Here is an 18,090-nt window from a genome sequence, read left to right on the forward strand (position 1 = left end):
TGCATTAAGCCAGACTCTCTGAACTGTGTAAATGGAAATGTGCAATTTTGCATGCAGCTGTCTGAATGTATTATTCCTATTAAACAAGCCACCCTCTTTCCTAGGAGTGTCTTGTTGTCACTTTGAAATGCAGTTAAATAAGAGAATCCTGATACATCACAGAAATAATATATCATGGAAAAATTAGAGTTGTCTGCTTCTCATCTATTCCTTTGTGCTTTTTTCCCCCTGTGGCAAAATTCTTACATGGAATTTCAATAGGACCTTAATAGTTGCTCTAGTAAATAATTTGGAAAAAGGGCAGAATCTAAACTTTTGGTTGTTCAGCAGCATAACTGCTGGCTTCTAGATGCAGGTCAGAATCAGTCCCAGTGCTAGCTGGGTTTGCACAGCAACAATTTAAGCAACAGTTTTATCTGGTGAGGGAAGAGCCTCGATAGACAGTGGTGTCATTTGTTCTTGCTGTGCTTTCATGTGAGCCTGGACCTGCCTTATTCGACCTTCCAGCCGCAGAGTCCATTCCTGGCGAAGCCTGCAAAGAGAGTACAAGTGCTTAGCAGTTATTGAGCCAAATCCTTCAAATGTATCCAGGGCTTTTCAGCAGGGTCGAAGCTTACCTCTCTTTCATCACCAGAGCACTTGTCCTGTATTTATTTACCAATTACACATCCCTCTAGCTTGCTAGATTGGGAATGCAGGGGAGAAAAGGATAGTGCTGATATTATCAGTGGTTGACATTGCTGGATTCCAAATGAGTCAAACAACTGCTGAAATACTGTCACTGTGAAGAACTCTGTTTTTCCCTCTGGGGTATTCTCAAAGCCACACAGATGTACTGCCTATGCAGTAAGGTCATTCAATGTGTAAATTAAAAAATGCAGTTTTTCCTCCAACCTCTCAAGTTCTGCTGTAAAATGTTGTGGAGAAGAGCAGGCTGAACTTAAAATATGCCCTTTTGGATAAAAAAGAAAACGAAGTCAACTCTGTAGACCCTGTACATGTTAAATGAAAGGAATTGATGTCACATGCAAGAGGAGCCACATAGCTTCAAGACACTCGCATAGTAAAAACAGAAGGGAAAATCTCTAGGGACCACTGCAAGATATTGTTGGCTGGGCTGTTTTCTGAAGAAAATGTTATGAAACATCTGACCCAGCAATGTTATAAGATTAGATATTATATGGTGATGCGACATGCATCACAGAATATATGAGGTTTTAAATTACCTTTGGTGTGGTGTAAAGAACAGCAGCCAATGATTTCATCTGAGAATAACTCAGCAGTAGCTCTTTCACATGGATGCTTGTGTTATCTGATTCGGAGTTTGGTTTTACATTGTGTTTTAAACTACCTAGTCTTCAATATCCTTTTGTGCATATAGATAAGCCTCAAATGAGAGGTGAAGTGAGTTAGGAAAAATCTGCCATTGAGAATAATGGTGTTTCTCATCAATGTCCTACTGTCAAAAAAGGAGCACTCACTTTTATGTAAAACCACACTATTCTCCCAAGTGCCTCTTACATGAGGTAGTGGATATGTATGTTTTGTATTGATAGTGTCTATTCCCTCCTGAAAGTATCACTTTTTTTCAAATTATAGAACAGTTTGTGAACACCGGGCTTTGACTGGGCTAGTGACTTTGAAGGAACCTGGCTTGGGTCTATTTCAGTTGTGATGGGTCAGTTATGACATATTGAATATGTAAGTTAAAACATATTCAAGGTTCTTTCACAACATCTCTTTCTTCAGAGTAGAGTTTTTAACATTTTCAACTTTGTGAAGTCAAAAATGTTATCTAAACCACAAATTGCATTTCATTTGCACTGTCTTCTCCTGATAGTCTTTTGTGATCTAGGGTGATAAATGTTTCCAGTGAAGCTGAACACTTTCCTGGATTTTATTATACATGTTTTTTCTCCAGCAGTTTTGTGATTGGGATTTGAAAATACTACTGAACAGTTGGAGTAGGATACTGGAAGAAGGATTGTCCACATCCGACTTTTTTGAGATACAAGGCCTGCCCAGATCTTGATTTCCAAGTATCTAAATGATGACAGTACTTCCTTCTTGGGGACTGGGGTCAAAGTACCTAGAATTTTTTCCAAGAAGTAGTCCTTTAGCAGGACCTTCCAATTTGTTGAAGTCAAATTAGTTTATGTGAATGTCCCAGTTTTGAGAATGGTTTATGCAGAAAACCTTTGTTAACTTCAGGAGAAAAGCACAAAAAGAAGCCACATGAGACATGGTATTTCTTGTCCTCTGTTTCTGCCCATTAGTATTCAGGGAATTTATTCAGTGTGCAAGAGACCCTGGTTTAAAGTTCTGAGTTTTCACAAGTTGAACAAATACTTGAAGCAGTCCATCACACTTGTGCAGAGTTATCTGTACCACAATACAGCTATATAGCTCTCTCTGTAGGCAATTCCTGTTGTTTTATACTGCTTTGTAAAGCTCTCCCCTCCCCCAAACTAAAACAAACAATAAACCCCCAAAACAACAAAAAGCCCACAGCATTTTCCATTGAATGGGAAAATCTCATTGTGTCATTTTTACCTTTGGGTTTATATGATGTGAAAGGCTGTTAAATATGACAAAGGTGCCACAGGATTTTTATTCTACAGATTAGGTGGGTGGTTGTCCCTTTAATGTAATACTGTTTTGTTTATTTGTGAAGCTCTATCAGTTCCAGGTAAAATTCCTGCTATTTTCTGGCTGTCACTATCCATAATTCCAAAGTGCTTTATTTTTTCATGGCAGTGCTCCAAGGCCTTTGAAGAATGCTCATGAGGTTTAGGGGTGAGGGGTGTCTGAGTTTCCATGCAGAAGAGCCATGGTAATATGAGACAAGCAGCTGTGAGAGGAAAAGTGCCAAAGACCCAGAACACAATCTGTGCTATGAATAAAGCAGTACAATAACAGGTTACCTTATTTTAAAACACGTGATGACATGCCTTGCTGTCTTGTGGAAAAGAAAAAATACCACTTACTTGTTCAGGGCACTTTTGCTTAGCCTAGACTCTTCAGCTTCTTGTTGCTTAGTTTGCTCTTGGATGACCTTTTCCCAGAAGTTCTTCAGCTCTTCCGCATCATGACCACCCATCCTGTGGTGTCTAGAGTTCGTATGCTTGCTCATTTTCTGAAAAGCAATTTGGAGGTCAGAGCAGTCAAAAGCGTGACCTGAGGCAGATATTCTCTTACTTAGCCCCTTGAAATTTCATTCTCGGGAAGTGCTATTAAAATAAATTATGTCGCCTGAAAAGAATAGGTAACTGGTGTGTAGTCTGCCTTGAACCAAAATATAAGGCATTGAAACAGGCCTTAGGTGACAGCTGAATGGCATAACGATATTTTTGCTGCTGAGTAATGACTGTGCATGGCACAGTTCACTGAAATATTGTGGATGCCTCAGTATGTGTGATATTTTAAGTAATTTTAGAAGAACTTGTGAAAAATACTTTCAAATATAAAGCCATTGTCACTGGAGTTCAGATTAGATGTGAAGGACTTTCCTATTTTCTATCTTCCATATTCTTAAAACAGATCATAGATGCTTTATCTCAGGGAAATGCACCACTCCTAAATGATTCCTTCCGCTACTCCAAATGATGTCATGCACAAAATATACAAGGGAATTATGAATCTGAATTGAAACACGCAGAGTGCAAAGCCCTGGGGAGCTTGTTATGGTATTGTTCTATTTTTTATCAAAATTTAGTCTTAAATGCTTTTAAAAGTATAGCTCCTTGAAATACAGGGATCAGTTCCAATAAATGATGACAGAAAATAGCCTACTTTGTCCTTGCTAAATGCATGCTATTGAAACATTAAAATTCACATCATGTCTGATGTCCTTGCTGATATTACTGTATTGTGTTGATTATCAGATGGTAGTGGTACTTTGAAAAGTTAGGTTCTGTAGCCTATTTCCTGAATCAGCCTTCTCCATTAAGTCCCACCAGAAAGTAGGAGGATACAAGAAAGAAAAACCCCAAAAACCTAAACTCCAGAGTTTTCTGTGACTAGATCAGCACTTAATTTGAGGGTTGCTATGAAATAAATCCCTTGCTTCCTTGCATTTACCTGTGTTCTGCTATCATTAAATACTTTTGTCAACACGCCACTCTGTAATGGTGATGAATTAATGCCTCATAGACCCTGATATGGACTTGTAAATCTTCTTTCTTGATGATTTCATACTTTAGGAGCTATTCTTGATAAACACAACAAAGACTATGCTAATGTAGGCCAATCTGAAGAAACTTTTGCTTTGTACAGTGCCGTAAAGTAGAAGATCAGAATAAACGTAAAGGACTGTCAGATGTAATACAATTAATGCAGATTTCTGAAAGATTACGATAAAATACAGTATTTGAAACTCCTGGCATCTTAAAAGTAAGTTTTAAGCTAAGTTCTGGGCATCTTCCTAAATTGAATATTTTAGATTTGTCATAATTTTCATGTATCATTTTTTTAAAAAAGATCGGTAATAGCAAATAATTTTGCCAAACTTGGCACAAAGTCTGGCTGGAATGGAAAAACTATTTAACAAAAAGAAAAATCTCTTTGAGATACATTCTTTTTCCATTGAAAATCCAGTTGCTTAAAGACCAGCACAGCCCTACTGGAGTGATAAGCATGATCATGTAATATAACCTTCCGTGTGATGGAGTGCCTTGAGAGGTTAGAACACTGGTCCTCTTCACAGCAAAGCCAGCAAGAGCTGCACTATCACAAAAACAACCAGATATTTTTCTCTGAGGCAAACAGCATTTTTCTAGTGTTTCCCTTGATTTGGAGTGGGGGTGCTGTAGATGCAGCAGTGTGATACAGCAGCAATTGTTGCATTGGTGTGGATAGAGCAGTTCTACTAACACCTTTTGCTAAATGTGTTGTGTTTGGCAATGAATATGGTCTAAATGGGATTATGGGTAATGTTAATAAAGCTTTGTCTCACTCTGAGGTCCCAAAATAATAGCATTATTTAAGGCATCATCTTGCAAAAAAGTATTCCTGTCACGGATGCACTGGAACATGCCCTATCTGTGTCCTAATTCCATAGGCCTTGAGCAGTGTTAAAATAAATGCTCTGGTAATAGCTTGTTACAGCAAGTGATGGAATCTGATTATTTCATCATTCCTGGATCAGCAGGTCACATGGGTCTTTGCACCATTTAGAGGCTCTTCTATCACTAGCAGCTGCCCACTTGACACTCTACAGATAATTATCCCATTGCCTCAGAAGCCAAGTGCAAGTTGCTGACAAACTGAATCAGCGTGCCCTCCAAACCCTATTATACTTTGCCTCATATAAGAATCTGCCATAACACATTAACCTTTAATTAGAGATTAAATTTTTATGATTATTAAACTTCTAGTTGATGTTCTCCAAATGGTACAAAGAGGATCTCCAGTCTTTATCTGAGATTTAAATTAGTTAGATTTTGGGGGGTACATCAGCATTTTGGCTGCCTTAAGCTTTGTCTGCTCCACTGAAAAGAGCACATTGTGATCAGAGAGGTGCCCAAAAGATGGAGGTAGTTCTGCAAGTTTCAGTCTGCTAGGTTTGTGGGTTTTTTTGCAAGACATTTGCTATTAGTTCCTAGGAATGCCAGTGACAGTTAATATTTCACATGGTATTGCTGTGGTCCTTGCTAAGACGGATTCTTGATGTAGAACTTTTGAAGACAGTATTGTCTACATTGCTGGCCAGCCTCTTTCATGGTATGATGTGTGAAAGCATCATATTTTTCAGCCTGGCATTACGACATCTAGGTGTAGAGACTAGGGTTCATGTGCACTGTAATACCTGCTTTTCTTTATGCTAATTGAAAGATTCTTCTTAGGAGCTTGGTTTGAATTTCTGAGTAACCCTTTGTATAAAAAAAAATCTTTATTATTGCTCTATTGATAACATTTTTGTTGATGTGTGATATTTTATTTTTTAGATGTCCCAATAACCTAAACTAAATTTACACTGGCAACTGGACTTAATACTGTCAAAGTTTCTCTTGATTCCTTCACTCAGATAGCTCAGGGCCCAGTAACAAGTAGAACAATTAGATTTTCCCTGTAAATAAAAAGCACACTTTCTTACAGTCACTTGGCCAGTTTTGTCTGGGTGGAGAGAGGGCAAAGAAAATAGGTTCATCATTCCAGAGATATTACAGTAAAGTCAGGGAGGTGTCTTTCTGACTCCTAATGGCAGGTTGTTTCAACATGTTTATATACTGATATGAATGTAAAATAACCAAGAGCAAGCACTTCTATTAATTTAAAATTATTCATTCAGAAGACTTGAAATATTGTAAGTATCATTTATGAACCGAAAATTTATGCTATAAAACTTTCTGCAATATATTTTCTATGAAAGGTTACTAAAATGTGTGTAACACTGGCGCAAAACAGTCTCTTATTAAATATTCAACTAAGATAGTTAAGGAAGAACTATGATTATATAGGTTTTGCTGTCCTACCTGCCCATATGAAGTATAGTTTACTGCTCTTTTAGAGAGCCAAGCTGATAAAACAACATTTAAATTAGAATGAAATTAGATCTTGGTTAAAGTGGTTTATGCATTTGGCAGCTCTGAACCTCAACTGTCAAAAACATGAAAGTATGTACAAAACAGTTCTTACAGCATTCATCATTTACAGAAATTAATTTATATGCTACCATATTATTAATTTATGGAGAATGTCCACAAGAAGAAGTAATTGTAAAAACAAAATTAATGGCACTGTAAAAGAAAAATCTCCTACATTTATAATCAAACCATAAATCAGAGGGCCATGCAGCAATCTGTAAGACAGCAAATCACTTATGAAACACAGCACCTACATATAATACATTGTTTTAAACTCATAAAATCATAGAGACACCGACTATGCTGAATTGAAAGGGACCCACAAAGATCACTGAGTCCAGGTCCTGGCCCTGCACAGCACCATCCCCAGGAGTCACACCATGTGCCTGGGAACATTGTCCAAATGCTTCTTGAACTCTGTCAGGCTGTGACCACTTCTCTGGGGATCCTGTTCCAGCGTCCAACTACCCTCTGGATGAAGAGTCTTTTCCTGATAATCCAGCCTAAACCTCCCCTGATCCAGCCATTTCCTTGAGTCCCCTTACTGGTCACAAGAGTGAGGAGGTTGATATCTGCCCCTCTGCTTCTCCTTGTGAGGTCACATCCCAGAGACAGTTTAGAGGAGGTTTGAATTGTGAATGATGAACAGCTTTCCCTCTACAGACTTATCCCATAAAAGGGGAGAAAATTTTGCTTCTAGCTGTAAGTCATATGCACAACTTTTGTTCACTGACAAAAAACTAGTATAGAAAAAGCCAGTGGTTCAACCTTCTCTCATTTAATCTGATCTGCATCTGAGTGTGCTTTGGTAAGGTGTTAAATTAGTAGGTTCCCACACGTTCTGGTCTTAGTCCCTGCCTCGTCTGCATGTATTGAACTAATGCAATCTCAGTCTACCTCTGCTGAGGTAAAAAAAGGATTTTTAAAAAGTATCCAATGCAAATAATTTCTTTTCTGCACACTTTGTAATTTCTACATTGGACTCTTTCTGGAGAAATTTTAAGAGCCAGAAATGGCTCTTGATGTTTTGAACAAAATTGCTATTTGGAGTTACCCTTATGTGAAATAAACAAGCATGAGAAGAAAATATTTTCTAAAGTCTCAGGAGCCATTTTTTTTACCTTTTTAAATCTTTCTATTTGACACATGTCTTAAGATATCTATAGTTGTTAAAATTCAGTGTTTTATACAAACAGACTTGTAGGCAAAATATTTGTGCTTTTGCTTTTTAGTGAGAAGTATTTCAATATATTCAGTAAAACTGTTAGTTGAACATATTTGGAGAAAAATATCAATGTGATTTTTAGTCTGAATTATGCATAATTTAAAGAATAATTGGCTTGGCTAACAGAAGGAAAACCACTTTATGCTTTACATTACCAATAATGTAAAACAATATTTGAATATTTCCAAAGTTTATTTAGAAAATTTTTGCTGAAAGACAGTCTTTAACAATAATTATATTTTCTATATGTATATATACATATCTTAAAAATATTTCCTTTCTAAAAGATGGAGATAAGTCTAATTTTAACTCTTTCCATGAATCTGATGATTCAGCCAATTTTAATATGGAACATAAGTATATTCCTGGAAGAATTTCCACAGTCACTTCAGAGATTTTTTGGTGACCATTGTAAACAATGGAAAGATTATCTTTGACTTTAACTAGACTCAGTCCCTTGGGTCATATCATGACCATGAGCTGGTTTATCTTTGTCAGGACGCTAATTAATATCCTATTCCTTTTGCCCTTCACCAGGGTTTGTTTGCCTAAGCATGGAATGTTTTCCAGCATTATAGATCTACTACAGTACAGTTCGAAGCCTGTTTTTAGTGGTCCTTAAAAATTTTTTTAAAAAAGCTCAAAGCTCTGAGAAGTTTTAAGTCACACATAAAGAATGCATAATTTTGATGAGTATCCACTTACATGTTCCTTTTATGGTGGTTTTCCTTTCAGTTGAAGTGTGTGTAATACAGAAGTTCTTGTAATACGAAAAAAAGATAATAACAAATAATAGCTTAATAACTCAAGTTATGACTAGAGTAAAATGAAACAGTGGAAGGATACTTATATTTTATAAATCACAGAGGATCAAAATAATTTTCTAAAGGTATACTGAAATATACAGAATTCCAGAATTCCCTCCAGGTCATGGAGGGAACAAGAAGAAAACATTGTTCAAATTCATATGATTTAACAAAACATATGTATATCCATATGTATTAACAAAATTAATGTATATCCATGTATATCTAGGCAGGTTTAATAATCAAGACAGGAAGAGAAAATCTTATTTTGGCCAAAATACAAGAATATAAATGCTTACTTTGATTGTATAGTAGCTTCCTCTTCTGTCAAAGTGTGGTTTTCTTGAGTGATTACTGAATCATGTCAGTTTTACCCCTGGGTTCCCCTTTTCAAGAGAACTCCAACTGCCAGGAATAACTGATGAAATCTTTTCATCCGTCACTCATTTTTATTTGGGAGTGATGACATCTGCTATTATGAATTAGCTTAATGGCAGCAGGGGAAAAAACCCCAAACCCACAGTCTCATTTTGTGAAGCCTGCAACACACCACGAGTTATGACCAGACAGTTACAGGGCACAAACTCTGAATACCACGTTTGATCTGTGCTATAAATTTTGGCAGGTGCCACTGATGTCATAACTTGGCTCTGGAGAAAGTTACTCAAGTAAGATCCCACAAGTGTGGATCACTGTAGCATAACCTCCATAGGACTTGTGAGAATTCAGCACCATCCTCTCCAAGAAAAAGGATAGATCTGAAGAGATCATATTGAATAACACATCTTGTCTCACGTTCGTGCTTCTGAGTGACTGACAGATAAATAGATTTCTTTTCCACCTCTTTTGAAGTGTTGGTCTGTAAAAGCACCTGGTAGACTACATGACAGGATTCCAGCTAAGCTGTTAATACACTCAATAGTGCAGGAATCTGACCAGCTGCAAGCTGAATCATAGTGTATATAATTTTTTACCGAACTTAGCAATTCCACTTCTTGCACATATTCTTCCTTCTTCCACTGGCACTCCTGGGTGAACAGAAAACACAAGCGAGTAAGGTGCTACTTACTCTGACAAAGGGAGAGCAAATAGGGACAGACTTTCTGCTCTCAGTTTTTTTTTTTGACAACCTGAATGCATAACCTTTTGGTAGTTTGGCAAGTTCCACCTTGAATTTAATTATACTTCTTACTCCAGGTATTTTTAGTGAAAGCTTGCTCCAGGCATTTCTGTGCCAACTACTGTAAGTTTTCTTTTAATCTAAAATCTGAATGTATTCAAGAGACAAGTTACCCTTCTCATGTCTTCAAGCTATGTAGGGCAGAAATCTCTTCCCCTCTCCTTCCTTGTTTTGATATTACAGCATTTAAGGACTTTGGAGTCTTCTCATACTCATTCTCTGGATAGAGAGATAGGTATCATGACTCTTTTCTGTGGTCTCATTAAACACAAGCACTGAGAACAGTATGTCACATTCCAGCTAAGTATTAGTCCCTTGTATGCCTCCTTATTTTGTTTGGATAGCACAATTGGAATCTAAAATAACTTTCATCTTTTCCAGAGAAGTACAATGCTCATTACAACTTTCTAATTGATTCATGCACTCATCTAGTTCTCCTCTTATTTTTTGCAACTTACAAGGTTCAACTTATGGCAGAACTTTTAATTAGATCTCAAGCTCACAAACTGCCTCTTGTGCTATTTTCTCTATTCCAATCCTTCCAGTAATATCTTTCTTTTGTTTTTGAAATTCAGTTCTCTATGCTTATGACAACCTTTCTGTTCTCCAGAAAATTTATTTAACTCACTGCTTCATTTTGTGCCAAATGCTGTTGCTCAAAACATTGTTTCTAAGACAGCTCTGGATAAATTCCTTTTTTAAACTTCTCACAGTTAGGGAGCTTTCACTAAAAGATGTTAGCTCATTTTAACAACTTCTAAATTTAAATAGATACATTCTGGTGAGATCATAAGAAATAAAAGCTGGTTCCTCCATAGAGAAGAGAAGAAGGGTAAACAAGAGACATGCAGTCAGCCTTATCTCCTAACATAAAGAGTAACAGGTTATTTATTGTCTGCTGGATGTGGTTAGTAGACAGTGAGAAAGGAAGAGAGAGGGAGATTGCAATGTATCATTGAGTATCCTTATAGAATCCATAATTAGTTCAGATGAACAGCTAAATTAATTTTTCCACTAATCAATCAGTAAAACCTCAGCATTGCTACTGTTAGTGTAGGTGATCCATGAAATGTAACATGAAGCTGGTAAATCACCGTTCCAGGACAGACTGCTCTGACTGATGGCTGATCCTGAACCCTAGACAAATGCCCAAATTGCTGATGATGGTGTCAGACTCACAGTTTCTCATCTTAGAGCTGCTCCTCTTCATATAAATAATGCAGAACTCTGGGCTTGAGAGGCAGTACCAACAGCATTGCTTGTTTGATCTCCTGTATGTCTCAGAGGTGCGTTTTGCACTTTCCAAGACTATCAAATATATTGCTCATATTTTCTCTGCTAGGTATCCTAAGGCATACTTTTTCATGGCAAACAAGTTATGGAATTTTTTTGAAAAATCTGAATTTCACTACAGCCCAGACATAAAACAGATCTTGAAATCCCACTTATATTCTTGCGCTGAAACTGCCCCAGTTCAACATCTCAGAGAACTCACACACAGTTCCACTGTGCAATGTCAGTGGTGCCTAGTGGTAAGAAAGCATAAGAAAGACTAGGGAGAGGATGAGGCTGCAGCAAAGCACACAAAAATAATCAGAGATTTTTGATCATTGTAAATAAAGTGACTGAGAAATGGGAAGCAAGACTGATTGATCACTGCAGTATCAGTCTGATACCATGTAGAGATCAGCAGTATAGTCTACTCCAGCCTTCTTGCTGTTCAGAGTCAGTTGAAACAATGTTATGTGACTTTAGAAGCAGCATAGATTTTCTCTATAGACTTGTCAGACAAATCAATATTTTGAGTAAATTATTTCAAGTTTATAAAGCACACAGACACCACTATATGATCAAAATTTTACAGCCTAACTTGACAGTTTCAACTAAGAATTTGACAAGTCTGCAGTGTAGCTCTCACAGTAAGGCTCTGACAGTTGCTTCTGCTCATTTGTAATGATTTAAATCTATAGGTATCAGATAATGTTGTCTTGCACTGACACAGCCTTTGTTAAAAATGACTGTGTTTTGGATGCTGTATTACAGTAATTCACTTTGTTACCCTTTCACCACCTTGTAATTTTTGCCAGTTGGAGCCGATATAGTAATTTATATTTCTTTTGCTTTATGTGATCTATCGATGCTGTCAATAAAATGCTTGATTGCATCAGGTAACTAAAACTTATCCTTCATTAAAAGGAAGAGAATTAATTTGTTAAAGTCCATTGAAGATTTCAGTGGGCAATTAACTACGGTGATGCCCATATAGTCTAACACTCTACAAAACATATATTTCTTTCCCTCTGTTTTGCTTGGTCATATACACTTAACTACCAGAAAAGGAGGTAGCCTAGTCTCAGATTTTTTTACTTCCATTTCCTTATCAGGACTGTTTGTATTTTGTCTACTGCACATTATTTTCAAGCATGCAGGGAAGACATCAAAAGAAATGAAGGCTAAGTTGGGCTACAGCAGCTGATTCCTGATTTTCACTCATATAAAGCTACTGCCAGCTTGCAGAGCCTGTAGCACATGATGTAGTCTCCCTCATGGAAGGGCTCCGTAACTGATTCAAGGTGCACGAAACAGTCGATGCGGGAGGTCATGATGAAGTATAGATGGTACTGCAGGTTTTGTAAGGTCTAGAAAGAGCTCTTCCTGTGTTATGAACTGGTTTAACACAGAAGGTTTAAGACAGAAGACCAAAGAAAGCTAAGCCTCTGTGAACAAAATGGATCAGACCCAGAAAAGCTTGAAATATACTTTAAAAATGTGGTTAAAACCAAACGAGGTTAGATGTTGCTGCCAAAAAATTGAAAAGTTTTATTTAATAGTAAAAGAGGCAAAGAGAAAGAGAGAAAAAAAAAAGAAAGAGAGAAACAGAGAAAGAAGAGAGTGTGGGGGGATGGCAGGACAGGGAAAGGGTGATGGGGTTAGGTAGAAAAACTTCTGAGGGTCCCAATGACTTCTCGTTGCTCCCCTCCACCTGGTGTTCTTGAGGCTGCCCTGCGGCTGCCGTGCCCCCACGGCACACGGACTGTATGAATCCCGGGCATGGATGTACCTGTGGGCACTGGGGATGTCCAGGCGCCTCCCTTGCAGGCCCGGTCTGACGGCGTCCCTCGCGGCGCTGCGGCTCTGTCGCACCGCGCTGCCGTGCCCCGGGCGGGCTCTGGGAGCCCTCGGGGGATCCTGTGGCGGCCCACGGCACCCCCGGGTCCTCGGTGTGCCTGCGGCTGCTCCGGGGCGAAGGGGCCCCTCGGCCGAGCCCTCTGCACGGCCGGCATGGGCGGCCACGGCCCCTCAGCAGAGGCCTTTTCCCCACAGCCCAAAGCCTCTCCCGCAGCTCTGTGTGAGCCCTGTGCGGGCCTGGCAGCTGAGAGCCCTGTCGCTGTGCTTTCCCTTCCCAAGGTGCTGAGCTTGTGCGCTGTGAATTGATTCTCCTGCCCCAGCCCTAGTTGTTACTTTATTTTTCTTCATCAGTGAGCGGTGTAGGGCCTCAGTCAGGGCCCTGTTCAGGGCATGGTGGTCTTCTCTGCAGCTTTTGTAATACAGTTTTGGCGTAACAGGCAAAAGTCCTTCATGAAGATGTTTAAGTCATGAACTATAATATTTTAGTATTCAATGTACTGTCTCGACATTTTTCTTCTATCTTTAGTACTCAGCAAATGCAGCACCAATTACACATTCAGGAAATTTCTGTGGCGACCACTTGCTTAATCTTGTCTTCCACACTTTCACCTATGCTGTGCTAATTGTCTTTAGTTGTCTGACTTTAACTTGAAGGGTCAAGCTTCTTTAAGCTTGAAAATCAGGATGATCTTCAACTAGACAGAAAAACAATCCTCAGGGGTTTAAGGGTTCTTATTAGATATTGTCTGGGGACAATGCTGCTAATGGTAGGGTTTATTTGAATGGTCTCTGTCTGCACCAGATAGGGAGACACAGTATGAATAATCTGTGGCATAACATGCCAGAAACACTGAAAAGGTAGGGGGGGGTCAAGGTAGAAGCACTTCATCTGGCCCTGTGGATGATATCGCTAAGCTCATGCAAATAGACATCATGCTAGAAGATGTATTATTATTTCATCTGTATAAGCTGGAAAGTATTTATCTCTAATGAAGTCAGGCGTATTATGTCACAGGTCCTATATTACGTCACATTTCCTGAAGAAATGTAAAATGATTGTCCAAGATAAGCAATTGGACTAGCCTGATATCTTGAACATCAGGGCTGTATGGTGTAATACTACTTGATCTACAGCTTAAAGAAAGGTTTGTCTGTGAAATGTGCAACAAAAGTTTAGGAACAGAAAAAGTCCAGAATGGAAGACAACACAGTGGTCCTATGTGAGGGAGATTGGAGGGTCCAGAGGGGAGTGAAAATGATGTAATACCATAAAATCAATATTTGTGACAAAGCTAATTGAAATTTGGCGTGAGCAAACATGAGGGGACCAATATAAAATCTGCTTGGGGTAGGAAATTACCCTGTCAAATTCCTTCGAATTATCTGATTTTGCAATCTGAGTTTACAGCTGGTCAGTGCTATGCACTGTGGAATTGTATTACTGGAACTGAAATGTTGACTTTACAATCCTAAGGAAAAGGAGTTTGGAAATGCTCTCTCGAGAGGTTGCATCAGGCTACCCAGTTTGTTCAAGATTCACTCTTAATAACTCTCCAAAGTAAAGAAGCGGGTTATTATACCCATAAAGTCTGGAAAAAGATCTGGTATATTTCAGCTGGCAGTGTGAAAGAACTTGTATAAGAACAAGTCGATGTTTTATTCATATTAACATGTTCAGATCTACTACTTACATTGTGACTTGCTAAAGAAGTAGTGCAGTATTTTCCTTGTATTTTTAATTAATTAGTTAATAAAAAATTCTGTTGGTATATTATGGAATTTTAACACAACTTAGCTTTGTGGTATTTGCAACCTTTTAATGTTCTGATAGCATGATAGTCACTTCATGGACTTGAACATTCAAATTTTAAATAATTTCTAATAAATAACGGAGGTATTCCCAACTCCATATGACTTATTGCACTGAGCTGTTACTTTGATTTATTCCTCTAATGATTTGTCACATCCTACCTATGTTATTAGGGCACCAAGTTTTTCAGGACTATCTTTTAAATCAGAGAATGTAGCAAAATCTGTCCTTAGTCCTATTAGGCTGTTTGGTGCTTGACAGTGTAATAATATTTCTGTTTAAAAACTTTATTTCCTTTAAATAGTACTTAAATATTAACCTGCCTAAATCACTTGACTGTTGTCGAGAAATATCTTAGAGTTTAAACACACAGACAAATCATCCATGATCTCCAGTATTTTTTTCTACTTGTTATTTTAATCTGTTGCAAGAATGAAGAGCCGCAATGTTGCTTTAGAGCAAAAGGCAGTCTAAGTAAATTTCTACTGTGACAAGGAATGGATAAGAAAAAAACAACATTAAGAGAAAGCAATTGGTGGTGAGGCCCTGAAGTTCAGTCAGTGCATTTCAGGCTCTTTAGCAGTAGTCTATGACAGACTACTTCAATTCTGGTCTGAAATTCTCTCAGCATTTGTTTGATGTGTACTGGATGGGTTCTTAGAGCATGCCTGTTATTTTCTCTTACCTGAAAGTAAGTTCTTCATAAGTACCCTTTCATTTCAAGCACCAGTGCTGAAGAATACCTGAGTGTATTTGAATTACTGTTTGTTGTGGGCTAAGAAAGTGGGCTCACACAACATGAATGAGAAGATGTATAGAAAATTGCAACCCCTAGCAGCATGTTTATGTATCCAAGGTGTTGAAACATTTTCTTCCTTTTTTTCAATAGTAAACTGGGTTAATGACAATATATAAGAACACAAATTATGTAAGACTATAGTTTTCTGGCTTACAATTAATGCTGGGAATTATTTCTTTTCTTATGGGAACCTAGGATCAAAATGTCATTGCCTCAAACATTTTAAGTAAGACTGAACAAAGCACCACCAAGTGCACTGAAGAATCAGAGTAAAATGGGAGAAAAATGTATTAAATTACCCAATTAGTCTTTCCATTTATCATTTTTATGCTTCTGTACCCCTATATATGCTTCCTTTTACCTTTTATTTAATGACAGACAGACTCATGTGGAAGAGCCAAAAGCCATTCTGTGAGGCCCAAAACTGAATAATGGAAGGATCAGCAGCTGAGGCTTTTTACCAGGTATAGTATTTCTCAACTGGGTAAATGAAAAATACATTTTTTAGTTGTTTTTGATCTTGAATCTTGGCGCAAGATTTGATGAAGGAAATCTCTGACCTTAAATAATTGCAACAGTAAGACTGAAAACAAACTAATCAGGACTCTGAAATTGTGGGGAAGATGTGCTACTTTCAAAAAGCAGGCCTTCTAGGTGAAGCTGCTGTACTTTCTATAATCGTATTGCACAGCTGTTCAGTTACTCTGCCAGTTGCCATAATTTGCATTGCTTTTTTTTGAGGCCTAATGAGTACTTCTTGCAACTAAGACCCATCTTACTGAACATTGTCTGGGTACCTGGGTCCTAATTATTTTATAAACAGATACTGACAATGTTGAAATTTCTGGTGGGAACAAAGCTCATTTTCTCACCTTTTATCAGGGACCAGGATTCCTTCTTCCTCTATGGCAACACCATAAAGAGAGGCATGACACGGTAGGGACTCTTGCTTTTGGCTGCCATGCAAGTATCAAAATATACCAGAATAGCTTTCTATCCCTTTCTAAATAAGCATTAGGTATCTCAAGTTAGAAGGCATTTTGCTGCCAGCAGAGGATTAAATTTTCTGTCATGCCTTTGTTTTGGCTCACTTTAAAATAGAATGTTTCGTTCTAGAGCTTCCTACTACCTTATTAATGTCTCCTGGGCTTCATTTTTACTGCATTGCTCCTTTCTGATTTGATTCAACATTATCTGTCAATGTCAGAGGTCCTTCTGACACCCCGTTATGACCATTCACCCCTTCCACACCCCGGATGCAGCTGCACAGGCTGAGGCAGTGGCCAGCACCTCTTGCCTCAGCTAATTATCACCTCTGCCATGCTAGCAGCTACCTGCTGCTCCTCTGCTCTGCCAGATGCAATGCTGAAGGAATTTCCTGAGCTCAGTATCCAATGCACCCCGGAGGTTTAAAGAGTCAGAAGAGTAAGTCCCTGCTCATACACATGTTTTGGTGGAAGTGGTTTGGGGAGAGATCGCCTGAGAAACTTAGGTGGCAAGTTTGACAAGAGGAATGCTGAGGACTCTCACAGCTCTCTGTAGCCAAAACATACCAGTTTTATCCTGTGTTATCTCAGACATGAAAGAAAGCCTAGCTTTCATTAATGCTCTCATTTGCTGTCTCTGGTTACACTGATGAACTACAGGCCATGTGTCTGTATTCAAATATTTGTCTTTTGTCCCAGTTAAAATTTATTTTAGAAAATACTTAACCCCAGGGAACTGGAACTGGACAAAATGGTAAAAGTGGCAAATATTTTTAAAATGAGAAAAACAACATCTGAAGGAGGCAGAAATAAAACTGTTCACAAACATTTAGAAACAGCAAATGTCCATCATGATGATGGACATTTCTAGGTGGGAGAAAGGCTATGGGTGAGAGCATTTACTTCACTGGGGTTTGTGCACATGTCAAAAGATGGTGACCATCCTGTTGCCAAACTATCTTTAGTTTAAAAGAAGTGATAGCCTAAAGGCTGATAAAAAAGATGTAGTCACACAATTGAGCAGGCTTTCCAAAAGCAGATGCTGCCTGAAAACATATTTAAGTGTTACCATCCATTCATTCTCTTTCAAGGCACAAATTGCTAGTAAGAAATTATTCTTCATAAGTGTAAGAGAGATTTGAAAAAGTAAGGATTTTTTTGAGAAATAAAAATATTTTAGTAATTACAGAAATAAAAATCAATTTAGACCTTAGACTTGGGAAACTCCAGGATTCTGAACAGATAATTCAATGACCTGTCTTCAGTCTGCCAGCAGGTGAGAGAAAATTGATTAAACTTTACTAGTCTTATGAAATGGCTCCTGGGTTTTAAATCCAGTGTTTTGTTTTGGGTACCCTACGGCTATTTTAAAGAATCTGTTTCCTTAAGTTTTTGTTGCAAGGAAAAAAAAATTGCCGCAAAAGAGGACAAATAATTGTTTAGAAAAGATTTTCTGCAAAATATGTTTTCCACAAAACAGATAATTTTAACTTTTGGTCTTTTATTAATTCAGCTTACTTTTAATGCTTTCCTACGTCTTTGGAGTGTGGGTGCAAGGTTGCAAGCAGAGG

The 18,090-nt window shown here is 38.1% G+C and overlaps 1 protein-coding gene across 1 annotated transcript; it reads right to left on the reverse strand.

Moving 5' to 3' along the window:
* Window positions 1-381: 381 nt before the first annotated feature.
* Window positions 382-9,123, reverse strand: LOC134431794 (protein FAM240B-like). Its single transcript, XM_063179983.1, has 3 exons — window positions 8,915-9,123; window positions 2,988-3,136; window positions 382-532 (listed from the first exon to the last, which is right to left on the reverse strand). Exons 2-3 carry the CDS (start codon window positions 3,131-3,133, stop codon window positions 400-402), a joined length of 279 nt encoding a protein of 92 aa, XP_063036053.1. The 5' UTR covers window positions 3,134-3,136; window positions 8,915-9,123; the 3' UTR covers window positions 382-399.
* Between the last annotated feature and the right edge of the window lie 8,967 nt (window positions 9,124-18,090).

Source organism: Melospiza melodia, chromosome Z (genome assembly GCF_035770615.1).
Source record: "Melospiza melodia melodia isolate bMelMel2 chromosome Z, bMelMel2.pri, whole genome shotgun sequence".
NCBI lineage: Eukaryota > Metazoa > Chordata > Aves > Passeriformes > Passerellidae > Melospiza > Melospiza melodia.